This window comes from Arvicanthis niloticus, chromosome X (assembly GCF_011762505.2).
Source record: "Arvicanthis niloticus isolate mArvNil1 chromosome X, mArvNil1.pat.X, whole genome shotgun sequence".
In the NCBI taxonomy this organism is placed as follows: Eukaryota; Metazoa; Chordata; class Mammalia; order Rodentia; family Muridae; genus Arvicanthis; species Arvicanthis niloticus.
The window spans coordinates 22588372-22606645 of NC_047679.1; the positions used below are offsets into that span (position 1 = coordinate 22588372).

At 41.6% G+C, this 18274-nt stretch overlaps 1 protein-coding gene across 2 annotated transcripts in view; it reads left to right on the top strand.

Moving 5' to 3' along the window:
• Nucleotides 1-16093, top strand: part of Egfl6 (EGF like domain multiple 6) — a 57704-nt gene extending 41611 nt beyond the window's left edge. Inside the window, exons 8-12 of one of the 2 annotated variants that reach the window (XM_076918261.1) lie at nucleotides 3633-3953; nucleotides 7041-7121; nucleotides 10105-10209; nucleotides 13018-13283; nucleotides 15234-16093. In XM_076918261.1, the coding sequence (XP_076774376.1) occupies nucleotides 3633-3953; nucleotides 7041-7121; nucleotides 10105-10209; nucleotides 13018-13283; nucleotides 15234-15344 (884 nt within the window). In that variant the 3' untranslated portion in view covers nucleotides 15345-16093. The remainder of the gene's footprint in view (nucleotides 1-3632; nucleotides 3954-7040; nucleotides 7122-10104; nucleotides 10210-13017; nucleotides 13284-15233) is intronic. The other variant, XM_034485501.2, reaches the window with a different exon arrangement.
• Nucleotides 16094-18274: the final 2181 nt, after the last annotated feature.

Genomic DNA, 18274 nt, shown 5'->3' on the forward strand with positions numbered 1-18274 from the left:
GGAATTGAACTCAGGACCTCTGGAAGAGCAGTCAGTGCTCTAAACCACTGAGCCATCTCTCCAGCCCATGTATTTCTTTAAAAGGGCAACTCATCTCTACATGACTACACTCCTAGCCTCCAGGGCGAAGAATTGAAGAAACTAGAAATAATAACTGCCTAGAGGGGCCATGGATGTAGCTCAGCTAGTAGAGTCCTTGGCTAGCATGCATAAGGTCCTGGGCTCTAAAAACTCAGGAAACAGAAGCAGAATTTTAAAGAGAATGCTTAACTGGAAAAAAAAAAAAAAAACATTGTTTGCAGCCCATTTTCTGTATTGTAGCCCAGTGTTTTAAAATTATAAATCTCACATCAAAACAAACATTTCTTGTGCCAAAGAAACTTCTATGGTTTTGTTGTTATTGTTGTTTTGTTTTGTCTTTTTGGGTTTTTGCTTGCTTGCTTGCTTGCTTGTTTGTTTGTTTTTTCATCTAGGAGCACAGCTTCTAGAATACGATTACCTTAACTTGGCTAAGTACTTGTGGACTAAGAACAAGTATTGACTTTCCAATGCCTCAGTTTCCACATGTGCAAAAATGGGTATTGTAGCACCTATCCCTTAATATTGTTTAATACTAAATGAAATAATGCTTGCAGAATAAACAGATGTATACATATAGGGCTTACTACCTGCCCAGAATATACTAAAAATATGTTTATTCCTCATGGTATTTTTTGAGTTTTTTTTTTTAATTTCATTTTGTGGTTTTGGGGACAGGATCTCATAGATCCCCAGTTGGCCTTGAACTTCCTGTGTAGCTGATGATCATACTGAACTTCTGAACCTCTTGTTTCTTACCTCCTGGTTGCTTAGATTACAGGTATTGCCACAATTTAGTCAGTGCTGGGGATCAAACACAAGTCTCTGTGGATCCTAGGCAAGCACACTACCAAGTGAGCTACACTCCCCACCCTGGTTTTAAAGATTAGTATTTTTAATTTTTAAATTTATATTTGTTGCTCGTATGTGCATGATGTGTTGTGGACTGTGTACCTGCCCTGGTGCAAGCGTGGCAGTCAGAGAACACTTTGTGGGGTCAGCTCTCTCCGTTTGCACTTTGGTGGGTTCTGGGGATCAAAGTCAGGTTGCCAAGCTTGTGAGGCAAGAGCCTTTATCCACTGAGCCACCTTGCTGGCCCTAATATGTTTATTTTTAAAGCATTTATGGGCTCAAGAGACAACTCAATGGGTAAAGTGCTTGCCATACAAGCATAAGGACCCAAGTTTGGATCCCTGGAACTCTCACTAAAGCTGGAAATGGTAGCATGTATCAGTCCTATGGTCAGATAGGAAATGGGGACAAGAGAATCCTCAGAAACTCTCAGGCCAGCTAGCTTTGCAAATGTAGTGGCAAACAGGAGACTCTGTCTCAAACAGGGTAGAAGGAAAGGACCAGTGTCTGAGATTCCACTCGGACCTCCACACACATTATAGCATGCCTGTGCCAACACTCACCAGTGAACAGGCGTATGCACACACACACACACACAGAGAGAGAGAGAGAGAGAGAGAGAGAGAGAGAGAGAGAGAGAGAGAGAGAGTTTTAAAAACCAAAAATTTTAAAAACAGTAATAACTTATTTTGTTTAACATCAGTTTGATTTCCTCGTAGAACAGCAACATAGCTGAATCATAGCTCTCAATAAATTTGTGTCAGTCTAGAGAAAATCAACTGGTAACCTTAAAGCAGGAATAAGTCCATTACAAAAATGGTAGAAAATAGAAGCTATTCCTGGGTGTGGCTTTCAAGTCCTGACTCTGCTGCTAGCTAGCTAAGTGACTTTAAGCAAATTCTTTTACACTAGCATTTCCCTACTACCAAAATCTAACTCTGGCTTTCCCTTGGCTCTCTGGTCCTTATAATGTCCATTGGAAGTATTCAGGTAAGATACACAGACTGTAGCACAGAAGACAGCAGGTGTTTATCTCAGAATAACAGGAAGAACTATTGGGGACATAACTGGGGCAGTGACCAAAAGGATAGAGGAAAAGAAAAATGCTCTCACAGGATCAGAGTGAATAATGTGCAATGGGACCAAGTAGGTTGGCCAGTATGTCAAGGTAAAAGATGTGATTTTTCAAAAGTCTCTGGGACAGTAAAGAAAATGCCATAATGAAAATCCATTATTGTGTATGTTCACTTAAAAAGAAATAATCAAGCCTCTGGAATAGACTGTTTCTCTGAGGTGTGTTCTCCTCACCAGCTGACTGAGAGGCCTGTTTTGAATTAGCTTTTTTTTTCTTTTTGAGATAAGGTTTCTCTGTATCCCTGGCTATCCTAGAACTCTGTAGATGAGACTAGCCTCAAACTCAGTGAACTGCCCGCCTCTGCCTCCCAGCGTGCTCAGACTGAAGGCACTCAGACTATAGGCGCCAGCACCTCCGGCTGAATTAACTCTTGAAAAGGGACCAGAATGTTTATCTTTGTTTTTTATCAGAAAGCCTCTGGGTAGGTGAGAAGCCTGGAATCTTTCTGCTGATTTAGAAAGCCGTGGTTCCACCCAGAACCAGTCAGACCCCATTCTTGTAGCCAAAAATCATGTAACAGAGTAGATACAAAAGAATTAAAGAAACAAAAAAATAAAGATATAAAAGACACACACACAAATATAAAAGTTGTGCTTTACTAGGAGAGAAACACCATAGGCTTCTATGGATGGGCCTCAAAAACCCTGCTATATCCACCTTCCTTCATTTTATATGCTATTTTCAATCTGAACAAGGGGAGTGACTTTATTAAAGTCTCTCTATTTTCACATGATGTTCCAAATTTTAAACACAGGCAGTTCTGATACTCCCCACTTCTTTTATCCATTGCTGTTCTTCACTTGCAACAATAAGTGGCCAGGGACACAGGAAGTAGAGCCAGAAGTGGCCAGGCCGTGAAGAGTATCTGGCCTGCCTGATAATTTTTAAAGTTATTTTCTTTCTTCTTTAACAATTTCATACACGTATCTAACTTATTTTGGTCATTTTGACACCCATACCCCATTAGCCTCTCATCCCACTCCTGCTGGATCTTTTTCTAAAGTCTTCCTGCTAGTTTCATGTCTTTGTGGTTGTGATTCTGTGTTTTTCTTGGGGGTGGGGAGGACAGTAACCTACAGAGTTTAATTAATTTGAGTTGTTTACATGATCGTGAGATGGGGGAAGGTTATCTATTGAATCTGGGCAGTTTCCTAATATCTACACCATTGACAAAAGTGACTCCCCTCTATCAGTAACCATCAATTGCCAACAGCTCCTCCAAGAAGGTGGGGCCTCATAAGCCTTTTCTCCATCCATAATGGAATGTTGATAGGCTCCATCTTGTGCAGGTTACCATAGCTACCGTCAGTTCTTATGTGCAATGCTCAGGTAACATCCAGAAGACAGTTCTCCCCAGTACAATTCCTCATCCTCTGGCACTCATATTTTTCCACCCTGTCTTCAATGACATTCCCTGAGACTTGAAGAGGGTTGTTCTAAAGGTCTTCCTTGGGGCTGATTCTGGAAGCATTGACTTCCTGAACTTGAACATTTCCAAAATGGTCTATTGTTCACAAATAATGACCTCCACTAAAGGGGAATTCTCCTGTGTTACTTTTTGGCTCAGTGATCCCTGAACATTCTGTGAAGGAAATACTCACAGCACCTGGGACCATCAAAGACCGAATCAAGAAGTTACTAGCTCACAAGCGCACCATGAAGAAAAAGGTGAAGCTTAAAATCATCACCCCAAGACCCACCAGTACACGTACTCCTAAGGTCAACTTGCCTTACAGCTCTGAGGAGGGCGTTTCCAGGGGCAGAAACTCTGATGGAGAACAAAAAGGGGAGATGGAGAGAAAGAGAGAGGGGCTTGAAGAAGAGAACAGAAAGAAAGCCCTGAGGAATGAGGTGGAACAGGAGCGACCCCTCCGAGGGGATGTGTTCTGTAAGTATTACTTTTGTTGTTCTTGCATTTTATAAAAAGTGAATGTGATTCCTCATGGCAAATCAACAAACAAGACTAAACAGTTCCTACCTTAAGGAAGATGACTTAGGGGCTGGAGAGATGGCTCAGTGGTTAAGAGCACTGACTGCTCTCCCAGAAGTCCTGAGTTCAATTCCCAGCATCCACATGGTGGCTCACAACCATCTGTAATGGGATCTGATGCTCTCTTCTGGTTTGTGTAGAGATAGTGACAGTGTATTCACATATACAAAATAAATAAATCTCTAAAAGGAAGGAAGGAAGCAAACAAGCAAGCAAGCAAGCTTAGCTCCTTTTCTATATACCGTGAGTCTGAAACGTACAGACTTTTTCTTAAGGAAAAAATAAACATTTTAACACAACCACTTTTTAAACCACAAATAATAATATTACACAGTGAATTTAAGAATGCCACTTAAAGAGTTGTGCAGTCCCAAACTCTATACATTGAAGAGAGATTCTCTCCAGTTATCATAGCCATTCTGAAGCTGTAGCGCTGCCCTCTGGGCTTCACGTTTTCATTACCCATTACATTTTTATGAACTTATCCACCACAAAAAAAGGAGAGAGGAAAAAACCGTGCCACAGTTGAAACTTGGAAAAATAACATTATATTCTCTTTTTTGTGACTCATGTGTCCTCTTGCCTATGTCCTGTCCTTCCTCACCACGTGTCCTTTTACCTGTATTCTGTTTTTTTTTTTCTTATCACCTGTCCTTTGGCCTGTACTCTGTCCTTTGTCATCACCTAAGATCACCATCTCTTGCTCTTCCGTCTAAATGCTGTACTATCCCCACACTCAGACTGCTGACAGAAACCCATTAGGGGCTAGGATTAGAGTATGAAGAGCACGCGGTGAGATGGTTTTAAAGTAAGAAAAAAGAAAAAGGACTTTGGCACTCAGATCCTCAGAAGCAAGTTGCTTCTGTAAGGTCTAGAGAATATCTTCCAGAGGTGCTAAGTCGGATCTGCCACTCTGGGAAACCCGAGGGTAAGTCCTGTCATGATGCTTCCTGTTTGACACAGCCCCTCCCTGACAATACCCAGCAAGCATGGTTGTGTGGCTGCCAGACTCTCTGCGCAGGACACCGGCCAAATCAGAGACTGCCATCAACAGGTCTCCCAAGCACTCCCTTTTTACTTCTTTTGAAAAAAGATTTTATTGTTTTGGGTTTTTTTTTTTTTTTCTTTGAGACACAGTAGTCCTGGCTGGCCTGGAATTCACTATGTAACCTAGGCTGGACTAGAACTCAGAGATCTGACTACTTGTGCTTCTCAAGTACTGGGATTAAAGAAAGCGTTTTTTAAAAGTTGTCATGATGCTGGGTGGTGGTGGCTGTCCTGGAACTTACTCTGTAGACCAGGCTATCCTCGAACTCAGAACTCTACCTGGCTCTGCCTCCGAAGTCCTAGAATTCAAGGCCTGTGCCCCCACCACTAGGCTACCACCAGTCTCCTTTCTACTTTCATGTCTTTTTATTCTTGTAACTTGTTGTGCATGGGAATTCCTCCCCTGGGGAGACATAATCAGCTTCCCTATGAGGCCCCAGCAATAGCACCAAGGATGATTTTTACCAGAGTCTAGCTTGGGTAACCAATGAGTTTATTAGACTTGCTCACTGCACATGAGTGATGGATTGTTTATAGGAGTGTGAGTGATCCCAAAGCAGCCACACCACCATTAAGTCTCACCTCTGCATGGATGGCAACTTTCCCACAGTGAATAGATGGAGTCCCTCGTCAGTTAACCATCCACGACTTGTATGCTCTATCACCTCCCAAAACCATGAGAAAGCAGTTAGGGCAGAATTATATACAAATGTCTAGGAGGTACAGAAGGGAGCAGCCAGAAACTCGGGTGAGGGTCCAATGACCCAGCCCACCCAATTCTATGGGGAAATATCAACAGTCACCAGATGAGTGATTAAGGGATTCTTTACAGTCTCCCTCTCTCAGTGACTATGAACTGCCACTCAGGGAGTAATGAGGCCTTAAGAGTCCCTCTCGCCTCCCTTTGTTCTTTTAATGGAAGGCACTTTTCAAGAACTTACTCTATGAAATGAGAATATCAGAGTTGTATGTTGATGATTATAATAAGCTGAAAATAGCTAGACCTGTTGACATACACCTTTGATCCCAGCATGTCGGAGGCAAAGGTAGGCATATCTGTCTACATCTGAGGCCACCCTGGTCCGCATAGCAAGTTCCAGGCCAGTGAGGGCTACATAGTGAGACTCTATGTCAAAAGACTGTTTAAGCCCAAATAGGAAATGACAGAAGCAAAACATTACAGCAGAGCTTAAGTTTTCTGCATGAGCCAGGTGGCTGCTAGATCCCTCTTTGCAAAAGATGGTGTAGAGAGCCCACCATAGGTCTGAGGCCCTCCAAGACAGTTTGTGTGTTAACCCCAAGTCCTCATCCTGAGACCCTATCTCCTTCTTTCTGGGTGCTCTGTTTTATTTATTTATTTATTTATTTATTTATTTATTTATTTAGGTTTTTTGAGACAGGGTTTCTCTGTGTAGCCCTGGCTGTCCTGGAACTCACTCTATAGACCAGGCTGGCCTCGAACTCAGAAATTCACCTGCCTCTGCCTCCCCAGCACTGGGATTAAAGGCCTGTGCCACCACTGCCCAGCGGGTGCTCTGTTTTATATTGTATTCTTGCCTGTAAATGACTTGGAGATCATGTTGACAAATACCAGGGGGAGTTAACCAAGAGATAAACAGATACAGACTCATCCAGGTCAGAAATAGTATAGCAGTCACATAATAGCCCTTACTAATGAAAACATCAAGGAAATGGGTTTCCAATACCTGGTGAGAAGGGGTGTATTCAGAGTGTGTATACTGAGCTGACTTGAGGGAACATCAAAAACACTATTCTGGGTGAGGAAACTGAGTAGGAAATGGAAGGAAGGTGCTACTCTAATGTGTTCTGCCCTTAGACTGCATGGCAAACCTATGTTCTGACACTAAGTTGATTCCCTTGGTGCATGTGGGGGTTTTGGGGTTTTTTTTTTCCTAACTGATCGAGGTTCTTTATCAGCCCCTAAGGTAATTGAAGCAGAGGATTTGGATCTGGTCTACATCCAAAGAAAAGAGCTAAATTCCAAACTGGAGCACAAAGGTAATGATATAAACATTTTAGAGAAAAAATAAAACAGTCCTCATCTCAAAGGGAATAAATGGAGTGACTATGTCCTAGGAAGACAGATTTCAGGCACCTCAAATATCATGTTCCAATGTAGAAGCAGTTTCCTAGAGTTTCATGGCAAAGAACAAAGAGCATCATAAATCAAATCATTTTTCAAATGCATTGATGAAAATACCAGGTTAATAGGTTCCAGAAGGGTGGGAGAGCCTCTGCTATAGCCCCCAGATGCTATCTGATAGCATTTTTAACTTTGGAAGCTAGGAGTCTGCTAAGTTAAATACACCCTAGAAAGATTTACCCAATAGTCACAAAGATTTTAGGTCAGACACGGAGGTAGGCAATGAATGGCTATTAATAAAATTAGCTCGAAATAATTTGGTTCTCAATCTGCAGCATTCCAACCCCTTCTGCAATCACTGAAGTCCAAGTAGCCTTTGTAGAATGTTCTGTGTAGGTTCGGCTCCTTTCTGGGAAACTCTCAGTTCCAGTAACTACTGCTTTTTTTCTAAGCATTTTATAATTTAAAACAGGGAGCTCATGGGAAGGAACTGAAATGAGATCACACTTCAGGAAGACCTTTCTTAGGAGATGAGACCCCGAGGCAGGAATAAGATGGTTCAGTTCAGGAGAGAAACAGCACCATGGCCATCAGGAGCCCTAACAGGACCTTGAAGGAAGAGAGACAGCCTTCTCTTTAAACCTGGAGAACAAAAGGGATTTCTGACTCTTATAGGTTTGGGGCATCAGGGGGGTTAGGCTTCATACCATGTCATCTAGCTTGGGCTGGCCTACATGCCAGCATGGAGACAGGCACTAGATAGTACTGTATAAACTCACCTTGTAGATATGAGGGGGACGGACTTCAAGAAGCAGAGCATACTTTCTTATCAATCCCTGGAGAGAGAGAAACGCCTCTGGAGAGTCTGCGCTCGCTCACTCACTCCTGTATCATCTTTCATTTGTTGAAATTATTGCTTCAATCATAAGCAACCAAGAGAAAACGCACTACGTCATAACACACAGAGCTAGTGCTGTGTTCCTTTTCCTGGGGAGACATGAATAAACAAACATTTGTTCACTCTAGATGTGGCACTAATAACAGGCCAAAGTAACCATTCTATGCAAGTTGGTGGAACAATGGGTTTATGGGGCTTACCTTAAGGAGTATGAACGAATGAAAAATAGCTTTCTCACTGAGAGGTCTCAGTTCCTGAGTGATGATGTAAAAAAAAAAGCCCTATAATGGAGTCCTGCCTGGTTTTTTAGGGCTTGTCTTAGTGCCTCCCAAGGGAGGGGCTCAAGAGGGAGTAGATGTCTGGAATCCTAGGTGAGAGTTCTATGACCTTCTCCCAGTACTAAGGACTGTCAATGATTCTGTTACCACTACCGTAGACCTGGCCATCACTGTATTGTTCTGATCATTGATCCTTTGGCCTGAACAGCTGAATCCCTCACATCGAAGTAAGAGACCAGCCATAGTTTTAGATCAGAAGCCCCGCAGCCTTTGTCCCTTTTCACAGTGCTTTCTTGCCCTTATCTTACTTCATGAGTCAGCACACTCTTCTGTGGAAAGGGCCAGAGAGCAAACAGGTGAGGCCTTGGGAGCCATCTGGTCTCTGTAGCTCAAGGGTCCCTTTGTCCCCGTAGCTTAAGGGAATAAGATAGCATATAAGTAAGTGGAAAGGTATGCTACCATACGACTTTACAAAAATAGACAGTAGGCCAAGGTGCTAGCTTACAGACCTCTGCTATACGTAAAGGTAACCTGAGACACTGGTTCAAGTCCTGCACTGGCTGAGTCCACACATAGTCCTCTGATACATCTGAACTACACAGCCATTCTGCTGTAACAAATAACAACAACAAAGTGAAACATGTTTGAAACCATCTGTAGGTCAGCCTATTTGATACAATGTGTCCCTGGCACATTTCTAACAAGAGTGTTGGTTGGAATTATGAAATGCCCACTAGATTTTTACTATTGGAGGTGCCTAGGTGACAACGTGAGGCCAAAGCTATTGAAACAGTGAGTTAGCCTTTAGGCAGTGGTGGCGCACGCCTTTAATCCCAGCACTTGGGAGGCAGAGGCAGGTGGATTTCTGAGTTCGAGGCCAGCCTGGTCTTCAGAGTGAGTTCCAGGACAGCCAGGGCTACACAGAGAAACCCTGTCTCGAAAAACCAAAAAAAAAAAAAAAAAAGAAGGTTGAGAGCCACTACCTTAGGGGCACAGGGGCTATGTATAACTATTTGGTTTGGAGGTGGTGTAGGGCAGGGGAAATACTAGTTTGATATGTATGTGTTGGTCTGTTTTTGCTCACTATTATGGAATACCTGAGCCTTGGAGAGAGATGTGACTTAGATGTCCTATGTATGGCTGAGCATCCCATAGACACTTGTTTTCCAAGCTTTGTTTTCTGTCTCTGGCTTGAGTTTTGTAAACAGCCTGTTTCATTCCCTGCATTATGTCACTAGTGAGGGGCACTGTGCTCTTAACCACAGAGCCATCTTTCTAGCCCCTTCGGTTCTGTGCTCCAAGATTACAACAGAATTTGCTGAGAATGCCTTTATAAGTGTAACTCAAAAGTAGGATATGTAGAGAGATGATTCGGTGGGTTAAGCACAAGTGCTGTTCTTGCAGAGGACCCAGCTTCTGTTCCCATCCACGTGGTAGCTCACAATCATCTGTAACTCCAATTCCAGGAGATATAGTGCCCTCTCCTTACCTCCATGGGCACCAGGCACACACATGGTGCACAAATGTACCTGCAGGCAAAACATACATACAAATAAAAATTTTAAAGTCTAAAAATAGTGTATCTGGTTTAATCTACCCCTACAATAATTCCAGTTAATGTGATCTATATTCTACTTGCCAACCCACAAAGTCTTCCAGTGCTCCAAATTAGCTACTTTTGTAATGTTCTTAATGGTTCTAAATGTGTTTTTTTTTTTAAAGCAGATTTAAACATCTCAGTTGACTGCAGCTTTGATCTTGGGGTCTGTGATTGGAAACAGGATAGAGAAGATGATTTTGACTGGAATCCTGCTGATCGAGACAATGGTATTTAAATTTCACTACTGCTTGTTCTGGGAGTAGTGAAGGCTGTTACTGATGCTAAATTCCTGTCCCTGCTTAGATCCTGGTTTTTCTCCATCTTTGGGAACCTTTGACCTTCCAGGGTGACCTCTGATGGATGGGTAACTTGGTGTAGCATTGACTTCCTCCTCATCCTTCTCTTTCCCACACAACCCAGGAAATGTGTCCAAGTGTGCCTCTTTTATATTTACTCTCTTCCTTCTGAGAGAGGGAGATGGGAAGGAGAGGATGGGGTGGGGTGGGGAGGTCTCCAAGATCTCCCCTTTTGCTAGCTTGCCAGCCACAGTCCTCTGCAGTTTTCATTTTTCATTTTGATAGAAAATAAATCTTTTAAAGATAATAAGACCTCTGTCTACACTGGAGTTACATACAGTAGAGTCATCTCTACAGTGAGTACCAAAACCACTAGAAGTGTCGAGTTAATGACCTAAACTCAAGACTTGGCTTTTCTTTCTGTTATCTAAGGAATTCATTCTGACCACCTGGCCTTGGATTGTTCTCAACCTTAGCTCTGAGCCATAAACGTCCTGGCTTTTGTAGTGGCTGCTTCAGTGCTGTTGATGGGCCCTGGCTCCCCCTTGGGTGGAGGACTTGGCTTGCAGACAGTATTTGGAACACATATTGAATACTGCTCTCCTGAACGCCAGACATGTAACGGAACAACTGCTATAACATCTCCAGACTCCAGTTCCTCACTAGGAGAATTGTATTTCTTTTGGGAGGTACAAGCTCAGCCTTGAGTCAAAATATCCTTCCTTAGGACAAACTCCTTCCCAAGATATTTCCTTGCAAGCCTGCACCTGCAGTCAGAAAGCTTTGATCACCTCTACCAAGAACCCCTATTAGAGCTAGCAACTGGGGTGGAAGAAATATATCCCACACAGCAGTTGATCTAGTGAGCCCATCACTAAAGATTCAAGGGCAGTGGACCAAGTTTAACAAGAGGTAATACCTCCAGGACAGCCAGGGCTACACAGAGAAACCCTGTCTCGAAAAAACAAACAAACAAACAAACAAAACAAAACAAAACCAAAAAAAAAAAAAAAAAAAACCCCAAGAGGTAATACATCTTTGGAGAAACTGTCTTGAAAACTAACACAAGTACCTACTTTTTTCCATCATGGGATTGTAGATATTGGGGCTGAGGTATAGCACTCAGGGACTCCAGATTGAGAGCTCACCTGGTCAGCATTATCTTACATTGAACTTTCCACCAATGAGAAGTCTTTTATTTGCAAACATCCAATATGCAAATGACCCCTAGGTTCTCAGCTTCTGAGGCACTCACAGCATAACTTCTTCCAACAACTCCACCAGGTCTCAACATAGTCTTGTCTTCCCCTACAAAGCTAAATGTAGATGAGAAACGGGATACATTAATATTGTTGGAGGGATAAACCCTCAAGGAAAGCTGAAAGTAGGCCTTAGCTGAGATTGAAGAGGTCACAGAAGAGAGGTTTGCTGGATAAAGTACAGAATGCCTTCATTTGAGATAAATAGACTTCTTAGTATGAATTAAACATGTTGTTTATTTGACATTCAAACTTCACCAGGCATCCTGGAGCTTTGCTTGATGAATGGTCATGTTCATCCTCCGTTCTCTTTTTTTATCCAGTCCTGGACCCCAGCCCAAGGAATGGTGCTGCCCCCATTCTGAGTGGATTTCCCCACCCAATTGAAACTTAGATAATCCCACAGACATTCCAAGGGCTAATCCACTCTAGGCAATCTCTTACAGGCATGCCCAGAGGCTTGTCTCATAGGCGATTCTAAACTGACAATCAATATTAACCAGAACAGGTATGATGGTTACAAACTTTGGTGATGCTGTTATAAAAACAATATACCATCCCACTGAGAAATAACTCCTCGAACTTATAGATTAATAAGGGATAAGGCTCTTTAATAATAGCACATGTCTAGCTCTGGCTAATGCCCAAAGACTAGCTGGCCTTGAATAGAATATTTTGCTAATTTATATCCACCTTAGGCTTAGCATTCCACATGTGCTGTCATCCTTAAATCTCGTTCAGGTCCTAGCCTCAGATTACACTTTAAACAATGTAAATGAAGGAATGGAGACAAGAGTGTGCAAGTCTGTCTGGTCACTTAGGCACATGGGAGATTTACACAGCAAAGATACTGCGTATTGCCAAAAATGATTTTAAGTATACCAGTGTTGTTCTTTTTCAAATGATTGTTACTGAGAATCATCTTGCCCACCTAGAAGAATTATGCTTTTTCTGGGGAAGAGGACCCACCAGTGTCTAGATCCAGTGAAGACTAAGGCAGCATCAGCCAGGGTCACAAAAGTGTCTCCAGGAATTGTACCAGGAGAATACTACACGCTATCCCCAGTGTTTTCCTCTCAGCTTCTATGGGAATACTTTCTTGTCAACTTCTTCAGACCATGCTGTATAAGAATTCTTTGATTAGGGCTGGAGAAATATCTCAGTGGTTAAGAGCAATGGCTGTTTGATTTCCAGCACCTAAATGGCATCTAACAACCATCTGTAATTCTAGTTCCAGATGACCCAATACCCTCTTCTGGCCCCTAAGAGCACCAGGTATGCCCATGTACAATATATATATATATATATATATATATATATATATATATATATATATATATATCTTCTCTATATAGGAAAAGATGTCAACTCTCCAATCCACATGGCACCTTCCTATGGGAGATTGTTGTTGATTTTTCTAGCTAGTTTATGTATTATATATAGTCAGACCCTTTATCACTTGACTTTTGTTCTCCTACAGATGTTGGTTACTATATGGCAGTCCCTGCACTGGCAGGGCACAAGAAGAATATTGGCCGATTGAAACTTCTGCTTCCCAACTTGACACCCCAAAGCCACTTCTGTTTGCTCTTTGATTACCGGCTGGCTGGGGACAAAGTAGGAAAACTTCGAGTGTTCGTGAAAAACAGCAACAATGCCCTGGCATGGGAAGAGACTAAAAATGAGGATGGAAGGTGGAAGACAGGAAAAATCCAGTTGTACCAAGGGATGGATACTACCAAAAGTGTAAGTGGGGAAGGAATTCCTTATCTACATTTTGCTTTTTCAGTGATTCAACAGACTATTTACTGATGTCTATAGGTCTCAGGAATAGAAAGACAGCAAGACTTGCCTGATCAGCATGACTAATGAGGGTTGTCTGGTTCTACAGAAATGGCCTGTTGGTGTGTCTGGCTCCTCTTACTAACTTCCATGAAAACCAGGCTATGCCTTCTTTAATATGTTTGCAAAAAAAAAAAAGTTTCTCATCCATTCTATGTGTGGAACTTAGTTCAATAAATGGCAGTCAGGCTATGATTATTTTAAGGTTGACCACTCTGGGGTAGGGTGGAGTGACCCTTCAGAAGATCACATAGAAGTGGTAAGAACTGTTATATTTATAGTTGCTGTCTATATACATTAAAATCAACAAGGAGAAAATGGGATATAAGCATAGAGACCCAGAAGGACAAGACAGAAGCTTATAGTTTTCCTTCCCCAGTAGACCCCCCAAGCAGATCTTAATTTTCCCAACAACCACATGGCAAGACTCACAAACTATTGTACACCAGAGAAGCTTACCCAGACCTTGGTATCCAAAGGTGTGTGTGTGTGTGTGTGTGTGTGTGTGTGTGTGTGTGTGTGTGTGAGTGATAGGTGTGTACGAGTCTGTTTGTTAATGTAAAGGCCATAGTATAGCCACCTCTGGTATTGTTCCTCAGACCTGTCCACTTATTTCTTCAGACAAGCTTTGAACTTGCCAAGTATGGCAGAGCAGCTGACAAGCAAGCTTGGGGGGATCCACCTGCCTGCCTCTGTTTCCTCAGCACTGGCATTACAAGTGCACATCACTATGCAGGGCTTTAAGAACATACATTCTGGGGATTGAAGTCAGGTCCATCTGCTTACAAGGCGAGCATTTTATCACTGAGCTATCTCTCCAAGCCCTCAGAACTATTCATATGGGTCCATCTGATTGCCGCAAGGCTGACCTTAGCTATTTAGTCTCCAGCATTCCCAGAGGCTATACTGATATCATACAACCCAAGGCCCCTATTGTAAATAACATTCTGAACATAAACCATCTGGCTTGGCTAAAGGTTACAGGTAAACAAAAACACTCTTGAGTAAGTAGTTTCAAGGGCTTGGAGGCTGACTCTCAGTAAGCACTCAAGGGTAAAACCTTCTTTCAAATGTTGAGGTTTTGGACAACTCAGACCTGCCTAATCTTTTACTGTAGAAATGGGTTTGATAAAGGAAAAGGAAACTCTTTTAAGAGGAAGTTGGTTAATGAATTTGGTAAAGAACAAATAGGATAAAATGATGAAGAGTTTACTGAGTTTGGAGCACCTTGACAAGAACTGTTTCTTGAAAGAAAAAGGTCAATAATCACATAATAAAAGAACAAAGAGGGGACCTGAGTTGTTCAGTTGATAGAGGGATTGGCTCATGTACACAAAACCCTGGGTTCAGTCCCCAGAACTGTATAAACCATGCGTGGTGGAGCATGCCTCTAATTACAATACTCAGAGATAGATACGGGAGGATAGGCAAGAGCATCCTTGGATGTATAATGGACATCTGTTCTCATGCACACACACACGTGTGTACACACACACAGAAGCATACACACAGACAAGCGTGCACAAGTGCGCTTAAAGGAAATAAATTTTAAAAGTAAACAATAAAAGATCTTGCATTATTTTTACTTCACTTCTTTACATGGTAATTCCAAAAGTTCCCAACTCAGAATTGCAGAACTATTGAGAACCCTTCAGAGTTTGCTGCGAGCCTATCTTCACTGAACAAAATCCTCACTGTGAACACTTGGTATATAATCAAGACATTGCTATGTAGTCGATATGAAAGGCAATTTCTATACAGTAGAGAGACGAGTTTAGTCCTTGCTAACAGCTGTTCGATAGTTTCCTAACATTATTGTTTTTAAGTAACCTTCTATTCTCTCTCTATTATTAGGTCATTTTTGAAGCAGAGCGTGGCAAAGGCAAAACTGGAGAAATTGCAGTGGATGGCGTCTTACTGGTGTCAGGCTTGTGTCCAGATGACTTTTTATCTGTAGAGGGTTAAATGTCACTGTCCTCCTTTATAGCTTCATGTGTGGCATTTTAAATGTCATTTCTCTGGGGTGTCTTTTTATATCATATCTTAGGACTCTTCCATTTTATAAATACAAGCTGCAGTGTATAATGTTCCAACAGAAATATTATCTTAAGATGCCTTTTTTGTATCAAATGTACTAAGACTTGCCTTATATATAGTACCACTGTGCCTTCTCATTTTTTTCTGAATTTTCCACATTATATCACAGAATATGAAAATGCCAGCCAGCCCATCTCCCCCTGCCCAGTATGTCTGTTCTTCCTACATAAGTTGGTGAACTTTCCTATGTAACACTTCTAGAATAACGGCAACAAAAAATGCTAAGTATGGATAAATGGTTAACTGTTAGCCCAGTGGTTAAGTGTTCATTTCTTCAGCGGACCCAGGATCAATTTCCAGCATCCACATGGTGGCTTGTAACCATCTGTAACTCCAGTTCCAGAGAATCCAATGCCCTTCTGGATTCTAGGGACACTTCATGTGCATAGTACACATGCATATACTCCATACACACAGACACACACACACAAATGAAATAAATCATTTTTTAAAATTGTTTAACTTTTAAGGTACTTCTTGGAAACAATGACATTAAACATAGATTTGTGCCTATGTGGCTCAGCCTGCTCTTCCACAGTCAAGCTTGCATATTTAATTTTTTTTATAATCATATCTAATAAAGCGCCTTGTGTCATAGTACAAGGCTATCTTACTGATTCAGTTTACTTATGTGTATAATTCTGGAAAATGAAATTTTTTATTCTTTTCACTGTAGAAATACTTTGTAATCTTAAAAGTTCTTAAAAATTGACTAAAATGGGCTTGGGTGGTTCATGTGGTGGGATGCTTGCTTGGTATGCATGAAATCCTGGGTCATGAACCTCATAAATTGGGAATGGTGGTGCCTGCATGTAATCCCAGCAGATTTGAGGTTTAAGGTCATCCTTGTATACACAGTATGTTTGAGTCTAACCTGAGCTACATTAAATTTTGTCCAACTAGAGAGGGAGAGGGGGGGCATCAGATCTCTTCCAGAAGGAAAATAATAATGTATCTTCACCAAGGCTGCTCACTATACACATATCCCTGAAAGAATAGTACAGGCAAATCCTGTCAATGCTTTTGTGCACAAGGCACTCATACAGATTCACCAACTACCATCAGACTCATGGCTTTCTGAAATCTAGATGAGTGTGACAGCTAGAAAGGCCAGCTAAGAACACTGGCTTCTTACCAGCCTATAGTACTACGAAAGATACTTTCCCCTTGATACGGGGCTCACGGTCTCCGAGTGAAGATGAATCGTCCTTCCTGGAACTCATTTTTTTTTTCTAGGACTGCTGTTTAAATTCTGTTGCAATCCGACTGTAAGATAGGACATAGGTGATCAAATGTCTTCAAAATAAGTGCACATGGAGTGAAGGCATCCCACATTTGGAGGGAGAACTGTCAGTTCGGCAACATATTATAATTTGTCACCCTGCTTCAAAAACCGGTTTTATTTTGATTGGTTGGTTTTGATTTTTGTTGTTTTTGTCAAATGGTCCTACATTTTGGAATACTTAAAGGGTCTGGAGGGAAATTTACAAGCTGACTTGGATCATAACTACTTAGGATCATTGTATAATTCTACCCCAAGACAGACAGTGAATAGGGAAAAATATTTCTGTTTTAAAAACTGGCTTTTATTGAACCTTCATGAATTCTTCTCAATTCATTGGTTGAAGGTTGAGGACTGTTTGTTTGTGGCCATTCTAGGGATTGAACCTGGGGCCTTGTATCTGTTAGGTAAGTGCTCTACCACTGAGCTACCTCCTGAGACCCACTATAAAGGTTTCACAAGAAAGTAAGTTCTTTGACAAACTTGAGGCTCTCTCGAGCTATATAATATCTAAAAGGTGCCAGCAGAGGCTGGAGATGTGGCTTAGCTGGTAGAGTTCTGCCTAGCATGCATAAAGTTCTTGGTTCAACCACCAGCAATCCATAAAATCAGACATAGCTGCACAGACCTATGCAGGAACCATTAAAGTATACTGTGCAATATTTTTCATATAGTGAACATGCCCATTCAGAAGCAGAAACCGCAGACAAATGCACATATATAGAGATGCCAGCATACACACATCCCGCACACCTCTCAAAACATCAGAATTATTGATTTTCTGTAACCCCAGTGTTTGGGAATTAGAGACAGGAAGATCAAAAAGTTCAAGGGTGGGGATGGGTGGGAGCACATCCTCATAGAAGCAGGAGGAGGGGGGATGTGATAGGAGGTTCCTGGATGGGGGGGGGAATGGGGTAAGGGGATAACATCTGAAATGTAAATAAAATATCCAATGAAAATTTTTTAAAAAAAGTTCAAGGGTACATAGCATGTTTGAAACCAATAGTCAGATGGCAAAGGCAGGTGGATCTCTGGGTACAAGGCCAGCCAGGTAGAATACATAACATATTCTAGGCTAGCCATGGCTACATAGTGAGACCCTGCCTCAAAAATAGTAATAAAGTAAAAATAAATAAAAATGAAGCACTCAACAACATCCAGCAAATATGCACTATATGCTATAAGTTGTCAAAGGGTCAAAACAAAAAAAAAAAAAAAAAAAAAAAGTCAATGGAAGAGGAATTAGGGTGTGTTTACCCTTGTGAGAAGGTTCTAGAAGGGAAAGCCAGAAGAAACTTGTAGAAAATCAATAATTCGGGTGCTTTGAGAGGTGTGCAGGATGTATTTCTATATATATGCATGTGTCTGCGGTTTCTGCTTCTGAATGGGCATGTTCACTATATGAAAAATATTGCACAGTATACTTTAATGGTTCCTGCATTAAATTTTCTATGTATGGAATACTTCAATAGAAATTGCTTTGAAAGACTGAAAGTATTCTTTTTTTTTTTTT